The sequence below is a fragment of the Ursus arctos genome, unplaced genomic scaffold, assembly GCF_023065955.2.
Source record: "Ursus arctos isolate Adak ecotype North America unplaced genomic scaffold, UrsArc2.0 scaffold_7, whole genome shotgun sequence".
In the NCBI taxonomy this organism is placed as follows: Eukaryota; Metazoa; Chordata; class Mammalia; order Carnivora; family Ursidae; genus Ursus; species Ursus arctos.
The window spans coordinates 10,612,636-10,631,322 of NW_026623089.1; the positions used below are offsets into that span (position 1 = coordinate 10,612,636).

General features: G+C 46.9%; 1 protein-coding gene across 1 annotated transcript in view; it reads right to left on the reverse strand.

Moving 5' to 3' along the window:
- The window catches only part of PLPP4 (phospholipid phosphatase 4), a 109,711-nt gene that overhangs the window by 51,872 nt on the left and 39,152 nt on the right, over positions 1-18,687 (reverse strand). The window contains exon 2 of the mRNA XM_044382564.1: positions 15,358-15,466. Coding sequence (XP_044238499.1) covers positions 15,358-15,466 — 109 coding nt within the window. The remainder of the gene's footprint in view (positions 1-15,357; positions 15,467-18,687) is intronic.

An 18,687-nucleotide genomic window follows, 5' to 3' on the forward strand; every position in this document is an offset into this window, starting at 1 on the left:
ATGGAAGGTGTAGAAAGATTACACTCCTGCCCAAGGTCACATACAACCAGTAAGTGGCAAAGGCAAGCCTAAGCCCCGGTAATTGGATTCCTGCCCCGACACACGTCACCCTGTGTTTTTCTACCTCCCTCCAGTGAGGATTCTCACACAGATGGGTGATGGCCAATCCCTTCCCATTAATTCAACTAATATTTGCTGAAGGCCAGCCATGGACAAGGCTTTGCTAGTGCTGTAAACACAGGGTCCCTGGTCTTCCCAGCTCTGGGATCTAGGCCCAGTAATAATCTGTCAATATCTATAAGATATCAATAATTAGTATCAATAATCTATCAGAACTTCTGGTGTACTCTCTCCCCTCTACTCAGCTAGTGTTTCCCCAAGTGTGGTTATTTACCTACTGAACTAGAACCTCAGAGCAGACAAGGCCTGGGAACCAGCATTTAATTGGGGCCCCACAGCAACTCTGAACGCAGAAAGTTGGGAGGACACCACTGCCCCACGGTCATGCGCTGCCCAATTTGTATCTACCTTCTGCCCCCTGGGCACCTGGCCAGCACCCTCCACCAGCTAGATAATCAGTAACTGCTAAGCTTCTGAGAGGGGAGCTAACCTGTCCAAGGCCAACAGCCAAAGTCAGGCCTCAAATTCAGGTCTTTTGACTGTTCATCTCTATGGAAACTAGCTCATTTCTGGAGCAGTCGAGGGAGAAGGCAAGATAAATGGAGAACAGAAATCATGTCCCCGGGGGGCAAGAGAAATGTGCCATAAGCCAAAGCTCAAATGCCATCCACAGATGACCTTGAGAGTCTAAGCCACCATTTGTTTCTTTCTAGAACTTACCTTCCCACTATTAACTTAATAGTGTTTGTGCAGACTCCATTCAGAGCAAGAGCCAAGGACACCGCTACAAAACAAAACCAACAGACAGAAAAATAACCACCTGGCTCTCAAATCACAATCATCGTCATCGTCATCATCGTTACATCAACATACTATTCAATTATGACCATAGACATATGAGCCAACAGTTTAAAAGACAGGGAAGTCTGAATGGCTAGAGTAAAATATAATTAAGGCAAGACTTTGGAGAGTGGTTCATAAAATCCCAAGCTCCTATGACACGAAATTTATCTCTCTTCCTTGACTAAAATTTTTAATATTGCAAAGGAACCCATGTTTTGGTCTGGTATAACCAGATTTAATATTATAGCATGTAGAGTTTCTTGTACTGGTAGCAAGAAACACAACTTTTGTATTTGTTTCTGGCAACCTTCTCAAACATAATTCTAATCAGAGCAGCTGTCGGAATCCTTCTTTAGAGTAGGACATTCCCACTCGGCGATTATCTCTGTGTTGACCCATCACCTGCTGACAGCTGTCCCTTTGTTATCAAACAAATCACTTTCTGAGAAGGTGAACAGTCCCAACACGTCCCTGGGTTTTGAGAAGGTTTGCCCAGGTGGTGCTTTTTGCCACGTGAGGCAGTAGGAACTTCTGGAATACATTATTTAAAAATATACAGCATGGAGACTTTCTCTAAGCAGCTTGGAAGGCTTTTACTGGATGAAGTACAGATCATTCAAAGGGTACCTCACCAGTCTCTCCTATGTTTATCAAGGAGGACAAAAGGCGGTTCAACGTGATGGAAGGTCAAACACCTTGCATGAGCAATAAAAACCTACTGATGCCCCGTTCCAAACACTTTGTTGAATATAACAAAGCACATGATTTCCATTTCCCTTTGGCAACCATCAACTGTTCAATAGTAGCTGAGATTTATGTAAGAAAACGGCAGTGGAGGGACATTAACGTGAAGGAACTGCCTAGAGCAATGCATGGTCATCAAGGGAGACAAATGTGTTCTCTGAGCAGAAAGTACTGCACAATGACCAACACAGTCACCAAGGGCACTGGCCACAGAGATTGATACAAAACCTATCTGCTTTTAACAAGTCACGGGAAGCAGAGAGAATGGGAGGGACCAGTTCAAATGAACACCTTTGTCAAAGGGAAACTAATCACCTAAGCACGAGATGGGCCACAACGAGCCCTATCTGAGTGTGGCAAGAGGACGGTTGGGCCACTGGGGTGCAGAGAGCAAAGCAGGCATCACAGCACAGCACGGCCATGAACACACCAAGCAGGCAACTGGGATGGATAAATTGGAACCCCGTGTGTGGGAATTCAGAGAGATCTGATTTCATTCTACACACACAGGCCCTTCCTTCTAAAATGCTGCCTTCCCTTCTTTCTTGCCAGCTGAGAGCAAGAGAGGTCTCTTTTGCAGAGAGGAGGGAGAATGCCCTGAGCTATCTTCACTGCTGTATTCTCCCCAGAGCCATGACAGTTAACAGGCTGCAGGATCACCCTGCACGACCAGGGTCTTTTCCTGGTAGAGCTGCTTCGGCGGGCTCACTATTGTGTTTTCCCAGCTGGGCAGGGCTCCTTCTGATCCTGGTCCTAGCATGGCCTTAGCACAGAGGAGGTCTCTGGGAACAAGCATCACCAGCTGATCTCCCAAAGCCCTTGGGGAACTTCACAGACTTCTACATCAATCCAGAACACCATACACGTCCCCAACCTCAGCACCGGCTTGGCTTTATTGTAGCAAAGAGCAGTTCTTTGAAAAGTTTCAAGTAGCTGAGCTAGAAAATGTGTCGATGTGATGTAACTGCCAACAGCTGGCAACTTCACTCTCTGATCCAAAAGCCTGAAGGAGACAGAAAACAATGGGGCTCTGGAGTGACGGTACTTAGGGTGAAAGTCATCTCAGCATTGTGGAATAAATGGAACTCATGATTTTCATCTGAATAGTACAACCCCTAGGGGACCACTATGGGGCCTTTCAGGGATACAAGAGGGCAGGCTGGGCCCAGATCAGAGGCATGAAAGGCTGGCTGAGCAGGAAACGAATGGCCCCAATCAGGAATGCTTGTTGATTAACAATAACCCAGTGGGTCTGTTTCATAAGAGCTGTGTTTACAACATCCCACAGCACTGTGGGTTTGAGAGAATAGACAAAACGACAAACCAGACTGTGTCCAATAAAGAAATTCAAAGTAAAGTGTCCTGTGAGTTAGCCCACAAGTGGCCTGCACTGAGAACACTACAGCTTATAGGCATCCCAGAGGATTAGAGGGCTTTTCTTGTTACTTTTGTTGTTGCTGAGAATTCAATGCTGCAGTATTTCCATAACAGGGGACTCTATTATACCAACTGGCTGTTCTGCAGCAGAAATCCCTAAAAGCTGGGTGCTGAGTAGGGACAAGCCTCACTCATCTAGTTCCACAGGAGATGTGCAAAAGTGGCTACTGTGGACAAGTAGGTAAGAGAAGGTCTTGGGATTTCAGGTCTGCTTAAGAAGGGACCTGAGCACTAAACCACTCTTACTGAGAAAGTCCTGAACTCCAGATAACATTGGAAATGCTATACTTGGTTTTCTGTCTTTGGTTTTTAAAGATCAGTCCCTCACCCCCTACTTCTAAAGGCTTCCTAAAAGAAGGGATTTAAAAACAAAAACAAAAACAAAGAGTTGTGTACAACAGGAGGCTCCCAGGGCAGGCTCTCATTTATTTAGGCACACAGAAGATCCAATAATTCCACCTTCCCTATTAACATAGAGAAGGCAGGGTATGGTGTGCAATTTTGAAATATCACTCTAAGGGAGATTTAGCGGGAAATGAAAAGGTCTAGAGAAGTAACTTACTGCCACAATAGCACACAACTCCAAAAGCTGACAGTAAATTATAACCACAACCATGAAAGACAGCTCTTACCCACAGTCTTATTATCTAGGGGCTCCGTGCCAGGGGAGCAACTAGAATAAAAAGTGAGGTGAAGGGATTTCCAGGCCAGCGGAGAGGGCTACCAGCAGGACGTTACAGGGACCACAGGGGTAGTTATCCCAACATTGCCCTGGCTGCTCAAGCTACACGGGGAGGGCACCTATGCCCTCCTTGGAAAACCTGACCTTCCTGCCACTTCAGCTGAGGGGACTGACACCATGTGATCGCCAAATCCCCAAACCACAGATACGCAGCCTAGGTACGCACCTGACCCGAGGCAGGTCACCTACAGGCTGACCAGGGACTCATGACTTTTGTGTCCAGGTGTGAAAAAGGAGTCAAGCCAGAGGCTCTGCCTGGGAAGTCTGGTCCTCAAGACATAGAGCAACTTGGAGGTGGGCGCTGGAGCTGATGGTCCTAACAGGTGTGGGACAGGAGCGCCACCACTGCAAGCCCAAACGTCATAGAAACCAAAGGCACGGGGCCGCATTAGAGGATTAGGCAGGATGTGTGAGGAGAAGAGGGAAGACACATTATGGAGAGGAGTGTATCTCTACCCCCGATGGCCCGGCTCCCAATTCCAGTCCCCACAATGCTCCTCTGTCCTTCCCCCCCCCCCCCCGATTCTTGGGTATCTGTGAGATTGCTGATACAGCCCTGTAACTAAACCCCTAATTTATATGAGCTAATTGGAGAGAGATTCTGTTCTGTTCAATTAGAGCCCAACCAAAGCCTGGTTATGTAAGAAATGTTCCCTGTCCTGTTTCAGAGCACAAAGCCCCTTAACTGCTCTGCATACCCCAGATGTTGCCCCTATCCTCACTCCTGCACCAAGAAAAGAGAAGACCATAATTTTGCAATATTTTCATTTCCTCAAAGCCCAATAATTTACAAACATACCCTTGGACGTGGGGAATCTCATTTTTCCAGATATGATATCTAACTAAATGAATATACAACATACCAAAAGTGGTTTGTGTGAGGGTCTGGATAGTTTTTATTGAGGTGTCAAAAAATAAACATAATTCAGTTCTCCTAATGCTCAAAAAGCTGAAAACCTCGTTATTGGGTAGTTTATTTTGGTTACTAAACAAGCCGATTAGCTTTGCTTTCTTTTAATACTGTCATTTACTCAGTCATTTAACTAACATGAAGATCATAAAAATGGATTTAATCTTAAAAATGTTAAACTCATGTCACATGCAGGTATGGCTTAGCTTGGGGAGAATTTATAACAATGGTGTTATAATCAGTGGCAAAGATTGTGGCACTCTTTATACAGTAACAATTGCTTGACTGACAAAATGTCCCCCCAAAATATGAGTTACGGAGTTTATTTCCAATGTCTATTGTATTTTACATCTGCTTTTGACCTTTGGTGATTGGTCAAGAAGTCTGATTTCTGAAATGGTCAAGATTTCTGAAATTGGTCAAGAAGTCTGATTTCTGAAATGCCTGTAACATGGGCTTATTAGCCACAGATGTGGGATTGGACAGTCAATGGTGACAGTTTCAGATTCTCTTTGCCTCATGGCTAAGAGTTACCCTTCTGCTGTGCCTGAGCAGCACGACCAGCTCAGATGTATATTTGGACATTTGTGTTCAGCACAATGGACAGCGACAAGGCTGCCAAGGAAAGCGAGGTGCTTACCCTCTGTGCATTGGCTCTTCTTAGGGTTAAAAGTTTACCTTTCCTTGTTTCTCCCAAGCTTAATCTGACCAAGAGAAAACTCAGTTGGATGCAACAGAGATTTTTAAAATCTACTGATCTAATTAAGTCCAGCCCCATCCCCTAGAGCAGGAACCGTGAATACTCTACCTAAGAAGGCTTCCTTAATTTCAGTCTTGTCTGTTCGCCGGATAATTTTCACCACACAAATAACAGCCAGGGGTGTGAGGAAAGAAATTGCCTGGAAAAAAATAACAAATAATCCCTTATGAGGACAGCAGTTTGCTCTCAGAGGGCTGACTGATAATTAGTTCAAGTTAGTTTCATTTAGACTCACTAGCTGAATGATCTTACTGAACTCCTGACCTCACACAAAGAAAAAGGATTTATATCTATACTTAGAGACTCAGAAGACTTAAAAAAATTGGAGGTCCGATTGTGGGTTATAATTGATTTGTAATTGCTGGGAGCCACATTTAAAGTGGTGGCTTTTTAAACAGAAAAGAATAACCTATAATCACGATGACTCAGCTTTGCCAGCAACCCCCTCACATCCTCCCCTGCAGAAGGGTAAAAGAACCCTTGGCCTCCCATCCCCAGCTCTCTGGCAACATGGGAGCATGTTGGACTTGCTCAGAGTAAATCGATTCATTCTCTTTGGTGTTCTTTTGTTGAATTTCATTTCCTCTGCAAAGCAGAGTTTAATCCTTTTGCTTGCCACCTCTTTTCCTTTCCCCCCTCCCCTTCCCTCCCCTCCCCTGGCCCAAAGCACACAAAAGTGCAATAAGTGTTTAATGAATCAAGCTGGTGGGATTCAGATGCAAGCAATGCTCATTATAGAACTCTCTATGAGGCAGGAACTGTGTTTGGGTAGCCTCAGGTACCGGCATCTCTTAAACCCTCATGATGATTCTGTGACTATCTTTGCCAGGCCTGGGGACTAAATAATGTGCCCAAGGACATAAAGCTGGTGAGTAGCAAGGCCAGGCTTTGGAGACCAGGTTTTCTGCCTGCCAGGTCTAGCCTTTGTTCAGCATTCTACAATTACGTAGTAACTGTTTTCAACATTCCAACAACCAAGAAAAAAGTACTTCAGTTACTTCCTTATGATTATAACATCTCAGGATAACAATATTGGAAGGGACTAAATATCCTGCAAATCCACAACTGGCCTAACAGACAGTGGTGGGAAGGGGGGGTATGGGAACGACTGTCCTCACTTTTGGAAATAGTGTTCATGCTTTTGGAAACTTCCACCTGTACTCTAATGCAATGCCCCTTTGTGGAAAGGGCTAAGGCACAGCTGGAAGACACTTTTCTCTTATAAAAACAGAAATCACCCAAGTGAACAGTCTTTCACAACGACTGGAGATGGTCCACACACTTGTACAACCAGACCGCCAGAGCTCAGCACATCTTGGGGTCTCGTCTTTGGGAACCGTCATTAGAGGCAGTTCATGAGACGTGAGAAAACCCCTCTCCTCACTGGCCAGTCTCTTTCCCACCACAATGGTAGTCACCAGCGATGAGCCTCCTTATCAGCTGTGACCCTGAATGAATTAGCTGTTTAAACACCAAATGAGCAGGTCCTATCACCATGGAGGGCATTCGCAAGAAGAGAAGTCTAAGGGCTGCTGTATGAGAGGAGATGAAGAACTGAAGCAGAGGATTTCCCCAAAGGCGACTGGAAAAGGCAAGACTCACTTGCGAGTGAATAGTTCCAGCAAATCTGTGGACGTCCCCATGAGTGCCTCAGTGGCTCTCACCCTTGAATAACAGTCGGGCTTGTGACAATGCTGAGTCCCTCAAGTACACTCACAGGATGTGTCTGGGGATCTACATTTTGTGACAAGCATCTCAAACGATACTGACGCTGGTGACTCAGAAACAATGGGTCAGAGTTTTGACTCACACATTCAGTGTTGAAAGACTGATGACTGAAGCCCTTGCGTGCTGACGTCCAAAGTTATGGTTAAGGTCAAAAAGCCCCCAGCTCCTTGTTTCCTCTCACTTCGGGTATGCAGAGCAGACCACACACTCCCAAACAGGGGAAACCAGCTCACTGAGCAGGGAACAGCTCTGCAATGACCCCACTGACAGTCAAAAATGAGAACGATGCACGACTGAAAGAAACATTACAAGATAATCCCAGATGACGTACTCTAAGGTTAGACTGAATAAAACCCCAGAAAAGATATGAGTTGGCAAGACTTTCCCTACTGCAGAGGCTGCCTACAGGAGATCCTGAGAAGGAATGTGCCAACCAAGAGGAGACAGAGACACCACAGAGGACACCAACAGCTCCAGGCCCATGAGGAGGGGCTGGAGAAGGCACTAGGGCTACCCAGTGGCTCCAGGCCCACAGCTTGATGGCCAAGGGGGTCTCCCTGAGCGCTGCTCCCTGAGCTCCCCTGCTTCTAACAGATCCTCGCTCTGATGGCCCAACCAGACTGCACTTCATTTCACCCATTCTAGGATTTTCCTAGGTAGATGCACGTTGGTCTCATTTCTAGAACCACTGACGAACTGCTTCCTGGGCCAATGCTAGGCACCCAGGAGGGCCAGGGCTCCCCAGCTCATGAGCTCCACATGAGGGAATGCATCAGACAAAGCACCCACTCAGAAGGCCGCAGAAATGTCTGCCCATGACTGTGTGGCCATCTTTCTTCCCCCATCCTAGTGACATTTGGGCTCCAATCCCTTTTCTTCTTCCTGAAAACATATCTGCCGCATCCTTGGACAGCACAGTCTTCAAATCAGCATAGCTAGAGACATATTTACACGGATCACATGCTCCCCTTTTTACAAATATTTTCCTACTAGAAGATGGGAGTTAAGAGATTAGCCCCAGAAGCCAACACATTAGGAAAACAACCTCCTTCTGGGCAAGAGCACCTTGGAACTGAGTAAAAGAGAAAGGAATCCCTCTTTCACCAGGCAAACCAGATTGAATTATGCCGGGTGTACACCCCTCCCACAATTCCGACACAAGCCTTTAGAGGTTGCTCGTCTGCTGCCCGAGGCCACGGAGATAAGATGGACACAGAGACATGAAGGGGGAGGGGGGGAGTGATTACTTCTACTTCCAAACAGATGTGGGTATCGAGGACAAACAAGGGGTAGGAAAATTTCCCCAGTACTGTTTTTCTCTCAAGTTAATTTTTCCATGGCTTAAAATTTGTTTTGAAAATCCTGGGAATGAGCCCAGTGGCAAGACAGTGAATGGTTAGTGCTTATTAAATGGGACCTGAGACCAGAACAATGAGTTCCAGCCAATCACTGCTGTGGGATGCAGGGGACAGATTGAACTCTCTTCAGGCCTGAGTTTTCCTCACTAGTTATGAGAACAGGGCTGCTCAGCCTACATACGTAAGTTAGATAACCAGGGCTAACGTGTTCTGAAAACTCATTAAAGGCCATGGTCTGTTCTAGGCACTTGCGGCAAATTAACACACTAATACATCCTTATTTTATGGATGGGAAACTAAGGCACAGAGAGGTTAAACAACCTGCTGAAAGGCACACAGCTAATAAGTGGTAAAGTGAAGATTTGTACCCAGACTGTTTAAATCAAGCTCTGTGCTTTTTAACCATGGTGTTATAGCAGTTCTCACCTTAGAAGTAAGAAGCATTGATAAAACATGGTAAATGCATTTTCTCTGGAGATGGAGGAAGAAGTAAGGGGGCTCAGATCCAGGAACATGGGTAAGTCACAGAAATGTCAGTCACAGCTGTCATGGATTAAGCACCTACTATGTGTGAGGGGCGTTCCTCACATTTGTCCAATCTTCTAACTACTCTGTTGGGGGAAACATTATCCATCTTGCACAGCTCACAAAACTAGAACTCGGAGTGATGATTGAATTCCCAAAGGCATGCACTTGGTGGGCCCAGGACACCTCCAACCTGAGGTTCCATGCTGCCTGGGCTGGAGTCTTGAATCACAGGGATCACCCAAGCCCAAATGCCTCATCTTCCAGATGGGGAAACTGAAGCTGAGATCATTCTTCCATTAAAGAACATTCTGTAAGCTACTGATGAATTGTACTCCACAGAACCGAAATATCAAGATAATATGTAAATCATTAGGCAGGATCTGGTACACAGCTGGATTTGCACGATGCTATGCTCCGGGCTGAGAAGCCAGTGCTCTGCAGAGGGAAATGTAGGGAACAGACTCAGATTAAGGAAAGCCGGGTTCAAGCTCCAGTTCTGACACTTATCAGCTCTGTGACCTGAGCAAGTCACCCCGCCTCTTCCCCCTTTGAGTCTCAGTTTCCTCATCCATAAGATGGGGTCTAACAAATATTGTTGCTAGGATTCAAATTCACCAGCAGTTACTGAATGCCTCTTGTGCCCCAAAGCACAAGTGCTGTAAGTTTATCATCCCATGTGATCCTCAGCACCGCAGGAGGGGAGGGAAATGTTATTAAAGCCCCTTTTTATAGATAAGGAAACAGAGGCAGTGAGAGGAGAGGTGCCAAGCCACATAGCTAGAAAGTTGATCTCAGGCAGTTCACTCTGGCACCTGCCTACCCAGAGAGTCGAGCAGAGTTAGCATCCAGTGAATGCTGGCTGTTGGCTACGATGTCATTATTTCCCAGGGAAAACTGAACAAATGACCCAGACCAGTAAAGAAGAACCAGGATCCTGAGAACAGGCATTTGGGAATAAAGTGTTTTAAGTTATAGCCCACTACGCCCTTAGATCTCAGCAGTCAGGGAAGAAGTCAGGGACAGCGAAGAGCCTCATTCACCCGGGCTCTCTGCCATTCCCTACGTGACCAACATCTTCACCAAGGACCTGCCTTGTACATCGGCCAATGAGAGCAACACAGGAAGTGCTGTCAGTTCCCAGCCACTGCTGCACCCAGAAGGTGGGTCACCCCGGGAGCTGATGCAAGGCACAGTGCTGCCAGGATGCTTCTGGAAAATGACAAAGCCAGACTAGCATGTCTGAAGTGGGAGGGGCATAAGTATACCAAGAACTTTTAACAACCAAAGGGGTCAAAGCCAGAGCGCCCTGACGTTAGGATGTTAGCTAGGGAAGAGCTTGTCACTGGGGTTCATTCATATCAGACAAACGATGGGCCCAAAGTGCCTTAATTTCTGGCATTTGACAGAAAGGTGTGCTGAAAACTGCTTATGGAGACAACCCGGGATGAGCAGTACAGACAGCTGAAAAGGCCCTGCTGTGGGTAAACAATGACAGTCCATTGCAGAGAAAAGAGCTGTCTAAGACTTTACCAAAAAGTCTAAAAATTAAACTGTCTATCACAAGCCAGCTTTGTCTCTTTTCCTTCCCTCCTCCCCACAAAATTGACTTTCTGTCTTCCTTAGAAGCATCCTCTACTAAAATAGGAAACCCTGTTATCGAATCAACACGGTATCAGTAATATTCTACAGAAGTCTATCTTCTGGAATGGTTGTGGACAGGACAAAGGACGGGTCTTTGGTAGATTTGTTTTTTTAAGCCAAGGAAAGCAACTGGGGAACACCGACCATTCCTTCAACTCATTACCTGAGTTCACCTGTTCAAGAGCTTGCCTGTGACCACCCAGTTCATGTTCATGTCTGCGTCCCCCATGAGACGGGAAACCGTAGCTTGTTCAGCTGTGCACCTCCATCACCCAGCACCATGCTTGGCTCAGGCAGGTGCTTCGTAACTCTCGGGGAATGAAGTAATAACTAACTAAGCTGAAGCTGTCCACAGTTGGCTTCTACCCCTGCCTTCCTCTGCCCCCTTCACACACAGATACTCTAAACACACTCCTGTTCACTGGGCCCACAGGGCCCCTGCTCTCCTGTTTCTGTGCCTTTACACACCAGCTCTTCTGCGTGTGATCTGCTACTCACCACCTCTCCACATGCCTCAAGTCCCCTCGGAGATATCACAGTTGAGCGGGTCTATGAGGGTCCACCCTCTGGCAGCTGGCATTCAGAGCCAGGTCCAGTGGTTGTATAACCTGGGACAAGTTGCCAAATCTCATTGCAGTTTCATTTTCTCCACTGAAATTATGGGATTACAAAAGTGCTGACCTCAACAGATGGTGAGAAGGATTATCTGAGATGCCACTGTGAAATGGCAAGCACAATTCCTATATTCAGGAGATGTTGGTGGTTATTGTTACTGCCATGATGATGATGATGATGATAGTGGTGATGATGGTGGTGATGATGATGATGATGGTAGTGATGATGGTGTCGATGATGGTTGTGGTGATGGTGATGATGATGGTGATGATGGTGGTGGTGATGGTGGTGATGGTGGTAATGGTGATGATGGTGATGATGATGATGGTGGTGATGGTGATGATGGTGATGATGATGGTGGTTGTGGTGATGTTGATGATGATGGTGATGATGGTGGTGGTGATGGTGGTGATGGTGGTAATGGTGATGATGATGATGGTGGTGATGGTGATGATGGTGATGATGATGGTGGTGATGGTGATGATGATGGTGGTGATGATGATGATGATGGTAGTGATGATGGTGATGATGGTGATGAGGATGGTGGTGATGGTGGTGGTGATGGTGGTGATAGTAATGATGGTGGTGATGATGGTGGTGATGATGGTGATGATGGTAGTGATGGTGATGATGATGGTGGTGATGATGATGATGATGGTAGTGATGATGGTGATGAGGGTGATGATGATAATGATGACAGGGGTGATGGTGATGAGGATGGTGGTGATGGTGGTGGTGATGGTGGTGATAGTAATGATGGTGGTGATGATGGTGGTGATGATGGTGATGATGGTAGTGATGGTGATGATGATGGTGGTGATGATGATGATGATGGTAGTGATGATGGTGATGAGGGTGATGATGATAATGATGACAGGGGTGATGGTGATGATGATGGTGGTGATGATGATGATGGTAGTGATGATGGTGATGAGGGTGATGATGATAATGATGACAGGGGTGATGGTGATGATGATGGTGGTGATGATGATGATGGTAGTGATGATGGTGATGAGGGTGATGATGATAATGATGACAGGGGTGATGGTGATGATGATGGTGGTGATGAAGCTCCCTACAAGTTTACCTGAGCCTCTAGCCCTTCCTAGATTCTGTTTCTCTTTAGAGTACCATCTCCCCCAGGATCCTACAGGACTCCTAAGGATATCCCCTCCCCCCAGGTCTGATTTGACTTCCTATCACCTGAAGCTCCTATGGCTTTCCTTACCCACAGCAGGCTCCTGGAAGTGTTTCCTGAATGTACAAAGACACAACTACTAAGACAGCAACAAAAAGTATAATTAAAAAAAAAGCAAAAACCAGCACAAAGTCTTCCTACACCAAAAAGTAGATTTTCGAAGATGCTATGATAAACCCCACACACTCAGGAAGGAACCATGACATCTTCTGAATAAGGGAGCAGCCGTCCATAAAGGCAGCTAATGGTCTGGGAACATCCAGAAAATGTTAATTCAAGACTCAGTGTATGTGAAAAGAATTCTCAGTCTGTCTCTCTGCTCAACAGGAACCCAGAGTCATCGGGGGAAACAAACTCTCAGAATCAAACAACCCAACTACACATTCAACTTCCAGGTTGACAGACATAGTCATCTTCCCTGAAAGTGCCAAAGGCAGAACAAATGAGGGGGCCTCCTGGTGATGTGATCACCATTCACTCGACCCACCATCACCCCTACCATTCTGATACTACTTTTGTGACAGCTGAACAAGTGGCTGCTGTAAAATACACACGTCAACACACACACACACACACACACACACACACACACATCCAGAGGCCTAATTGCCCAATCAAAAGACAACTGGGTTATTACCAGCTGCCTTTCAATAACACTTTGGTTAGAAAGTTAAAAAGTCTGCCTTTAGATTTAAACATTCCAACCAAAAGTAGAAGAGACCCCAGGATTTTTTTTTAATGTATTAAGTAGCAAAACTGGAGCTTTCTAAGGAAACCAACACAGTTTTAAAACATGGTAAAAAAACATGTTTTATTACAGTCTTCCATAAACATCTGAAGGTTTTAAAGGATCGAAGCAAACAAATGATATTTTATATTAAACTCTTACTAAAATCCAGGAGAAAAAAAAATCTAATGTGGTGACGGAGTATTTTTCCTCTTTCTGTTACATCTATTATAAATGTATCTACTGCTTTCCTTGTGTTATTGTGGAATCCCATTAAATCTTGTGACCAAATGAATGAAATGCATCAACTACTATTAACAAAACAAAAGGCTGAACTTATCTCGTTAGGGGACTCCAGGGTAGGACTCAGGATTTGAGGCTGAATACACTTCTATTCTCTGAGAATCACAGTACTGAATAAGTCCTTTACTGCAGCGATCCAACAGGCAAATGCGTCCCCTCCTATTTGTGTCTGCAGCCTGAATATTTGTGGCATTTGTATCTAGACTTCACAACAATCCATTGTTCATAAATCTAGGACATGGGCACAAATTTCTCACAATATTTCAAATGAACATTCATCTCCAAATTGTGTTTTATAGCACATAATATGCAAAAACTGGAAGGAATGGGGATAAGTGGTAAGTAGGAGCCTCCCCCTTTCAAAACCATGGAGTAAACTAGTTAGGCATATGCTAGTTTTTTTATTTCTAGGATTTATAGAAGATTTGAGTTAGAGCAGAAATGGAAAAAGTCTAATTTTCATACTCAAGTGATCGGTAATGCCCGAACTCTTCAACTCCCCTGAAATTTAACCAAATCCAGTTTAGTTTCCAGTGGAAAAGCAATCATTAAAGAGCAATTAAAATAATACTTCTAAGCTCATGTAACGTTCTGGGCATTTTGGGATGTTTGCAGACACAAAGATCTTTCCAATCATCACTAATAACAAGATTTCCTTCATAAAATCAGAGGTATTTCTTTCAAAACGCAGAAATATTCCTCATGTGCTCGAAGAACTCTCTGGCCCAGTCACTTAAGTTTCCAGAGGCACAAGACACAATGGCTGGTCAACAGGAATAAACTTCAAGCTATAAGGCTGGCCAACCAAAAGTCCTGTGACTGTTGTAACAAAGAAGAGCTTAAATATTTCCTCTGCTAGAGAAAGGCCTGATGGCAATTCCCCAGGAGGCCATTCACATCTGCAAGGAATCCTGGACACGTGGCTCCCACCCTACGGGGCAGCCTCATGGCTGAGATAGGGCTCAGACCCGGCTGCTTGGATCTGAATCCTGGCTCTGCCGCTCACTAGCTGTGTGGATCCGGGCAAGTTCCCTCCTTCCTCTGGGACGCAACCCTGCACCTGCAAATGTGGACAAGACTGACAGCTTTCTCACTGGAATGCTGGGTGGGATTCAATGAGATTATCCTTCTTTCTCAAGCTCTCAGCAAAGGGCCCCGCCCATAGGAAGTGATATATAAAAGGCTTCGATAGCCACAGGGTCAAGGTGAAGAGGTAAAAGTAATGCCACTATATCCACCAGCTATTTGGATGCTGGCCCATTTGTTCTAGAGGCAGAGAGACACAAAGCACTATCCAGAGATTGAGTCATACAAGGTGTTCTCATCCGTGGTCACCTGACCAGCTAGAACCAGAAGGGCGGTTCACAGAGCTATCTATGATGCCTGAGGTTTATCCTCGAAGGAGATGGAGCAGGGAAATCTGTTTCTAGGCTGATCTTACTGTAAATATTTGGAAACAATTCAGCCCAGCGTAGCTAAGCAGGTCCCTTCCCCTTCCAAAGTGGCAGGCAATTACTAGTTTTCACAGGACCAAGCAGCGCCCGTCATGATCTGGAAACGAGTTTAACGTGATGGGCTCCTCACCTCCTCTTTCCTCCAGGCTGCTCACTGTCTTCAGCAGGGGTTAGAAAAGCAGAAATGAGAACCCATTTGGTTCATACTCGGGAGACTGGTCCCATCAGCTATGAAACCACGGTACTTACAAACATGAGGCGGGTAGGTATGTTGTCTGATTGCACCAAAGGATTTTTATAGAGCCAGATCTCTTCTGGCTGGATGACTCTCTGGAACGGGTCCAAAAACTCTGTAAAACTGAAACAAAACAAAGACAGACGCGTGAGGGCTTGAGCGCTCATCTGTTGCCTGTGGTTCCGAGAAGGCCGCTCTCCCGCACGCTCCGTGGAGAATCCAGCCTCTGGGGGAGGAGAAGGGAGTCACAGGCTGCCCTGGGAGGGAAAACTGGATGGAAAGAATTACTGAGACTCTGTGGAACCTTCTGTCAGCAGCAAAGCCCAATTCCAGGCATAAAAGAACAGCTGCAAAGCCGACATACAAAGACCCTAGGAGTCAGGGCCCCAAAGCGAACTAGGAGCCTAAGGGCAGAATGGGGGGGCTCGGAGTGGAGCAAGGCCAGGGCAGCAGCGCAGCTCTGGGAAGGAAATGCGCTTGACGTGGAGCAAAGGTGAAGGAACAGCTGGCAGTCCCTGGGAAAGAACCACGGGTCTTCACTTCCCTCCCTTACCCCGATGGCACGCTGACACTTCTCCAGTAGGAGGAAGAGTGAGCAAGAAAAGCCTTCCAGAGAGGACAGAGGGTCGGGCAGGAGGACCACAGAAAGGAAGGGAGGGAAGGACAAGGGGAGTGAGGAGCATTCTGGGGCTGGTGCCAAGAAACCAGACAGCATTAAGCATCCACGCTTCCTCTCATCACCCTCTCAAGCCCTCCCACACCCTGGGAGCCCACAACACCCAGGCGGATGGAAAGCAAACACCACCAAGAGACAAACAGAGGGGAGAGGGGAGCCAAAGGGGACAGAGCCTGCAGGGATATGGTTTGCTCTGTCAGACTGACCCTCCAGCCCAGTTCTCCACCTGGCGAACTGAGTTCAGAATGGGGGTCCGACAGAGCCAGGCAGAGGCTGAATGTCTTTTCAGACCTAGTCTCGGAGGTCTGGTGGTGTCATCTGGTGACATGTGAGTCATTAGGTCAGCCAAGATTCATGAGGGGAATGGACTCCCCCTCTTGGCAGGGGCATAGAAAGGTCCCATCAGAGAAGGGCTGCTTAAAATGACAGACGTGGCTTTAAAATAGCGATATGCCAACCACCGGCTGTCATCACTGTAACGGGCCCACAGCTCCCCTCTCAGAGACCCCAGAACCTTGATCTCCATTCCTTCCCCATGCAGCCGGCCACACCACTGAGTACATCCCTCCTCCCCTCACTTGTCCCCCAGGTGTTACTATCCTCGTGGCTGTTTTTAAAGCCTCGTGCACCCAGCCTTTTGCACAATTCCACATCCCACCCTGAGGAGCCAGAATGCATCTATCAAGCAAATTATATGTCCTCTGGGAGAAGCAGAGCCAAGAGAGATAGATGTCCCTTCTCCAGCCACACTCCAGCCACCAGTGTCTGCCTCTGAGAATCCAGACAGCAAGGCAGCTATGCAGAGGACTTGAGTCTCAGAAAGCAAACGGGGGCAGAGGTGGACATGTGGTAGAATGGAAAGTTCTGGAGACAGTACAGGGCAGTTACCAAGAAAGCACAGCCCAGGCCTGGAAACGCCCTTCCACAAGCTCTCTGTAGGTGGTCTGGAAGCCAAGAAATGGAAACCCAGCTTCCAGGGAGGAGGTCAGGCATGGCCTCTAATGACCTGTTCACCGGAGCTCACTGTGCACGCATGAGGACTCCCCGGAGCTGTCAGCTCAGCACTTCCCAAACATGAATGTGCCCGGGATCCGCTAGGGGGTCTTGTGCTTACAGAAACAGCCAGTCCCGGGAGCGGCCGGAGGGCTGGCATCTCCAGCCAGCTGCCCCATGGAGCCAACGCTGCTGAGCTATGGATCCAAACTTGGTTCATAAGGGGGAAGGGCATCGGCCTCACGGGGAGGAGCTTATGAAAAATGCAGAATCTGGGGGCCTTCATTTTTAACAAGACCCCCAGGGATTCAAGCGATCACGACAGTCAGACGCACAGAGCTCTGGGGCGGGAAAGCTGCTGCTTCCCGGCTTCGGCCTTTTAGGAACCAAGTTGTTCAGTTTTGCCTTATCCCCCCTCCTCCGGCCGCGACTTTCCTTGACAGTTTGTAAACTAAAAGCCTAGAAGAAACTTCATGCCACTGCTTAATTATGAAATCAGCATTTCCTCCATAAACAGCTGGTAAACTTCAAAATAAACACAATGAAAACCAAAGGCGGCTATTAAATTCTCCTTTGGTACCGTTGCCTTGGAGCCTCGCCCGCCCTCTCCGTGAAGACCTTCCAGAGCTTCCCCTGTGAGGCGGGGAAGATGAAAGGACAAATGAGAGGGGGCGACCGTGCCCTCCCCGTGACCGTGGAGGTGGGGGCGCACCCCCGCGTGTCCTCTAAACTGACCTCGCGAAGCCCGTAAGATCACCTCCAGCACCGCGGCAGTCATGGAAGCAGGTCAAAATGTTTTGATGGGAAGAGGAAGGAGTTACTACTAAAGTAAACATATCATTTTCTTTCGTGACAATTCTAACTGCCGCAAGTCGGGTAACTTGCTGTTGGATTTGGATTCAACTTATGCTCCCTTCATTTCTTGGCTGCTTGAATTTGACAATTATCTTAATCTAACCGTGTATCAATTCTCCTTCTCTCTCTCTCTCTCTCTCTCATCCCCCCCCCCCCCCCCCCCGCTGGTCAGTCCTGTTTTCACAGCCCAGCCTGACTTTAAGCAGCCGACGATATCTGCTTATATAGGAAGGAGTGCAGTAGGGGACAGACAGCAGACCATCATTTTGCCTACTGTTCATTCACTCAACAAACACTAAGTGCCTATGATTTGCCAGATATCACCCCAAGACCCCTGGTGAATAAAACACACATGGTCCCCCCTCTTGCGGAGATTACAGTCAAGGGACCCTAAGTGCCAACTGATTGGGGAATGAGATGTTGAAGTGTTCAGTTACAGGTATGAGAGTGTCTACACAGATGGCCAGCCCACTCTGCTTTGAGGAGATGTCAGGTTAGGAGGGTTCCAGTAGTCCGACCCATGAGATGGCCTCTAACCGAGAGCCGCTTATGAGGACGCTGAACCCTCGGAAATGTTATGGAATGTGTATCTCTCACCGTTCACATGCTGAATGTGCCAGCAGATTCAGCCCAGAGGTAGGAACCCAGAAGAATGGCCCATCTTGACATCACACTAGCAAGGAATAGCGATGCCTCTGTCCCCTATGCCTCTTCTCACTCAAAGTCAAGTTCTCAAAGTTCCAGAATCTCCCCCATCATGTTCTAAAAGACTCCACAGATTTGCCAATGACCTTTAGGTCATGGACCTTGATAACGTACA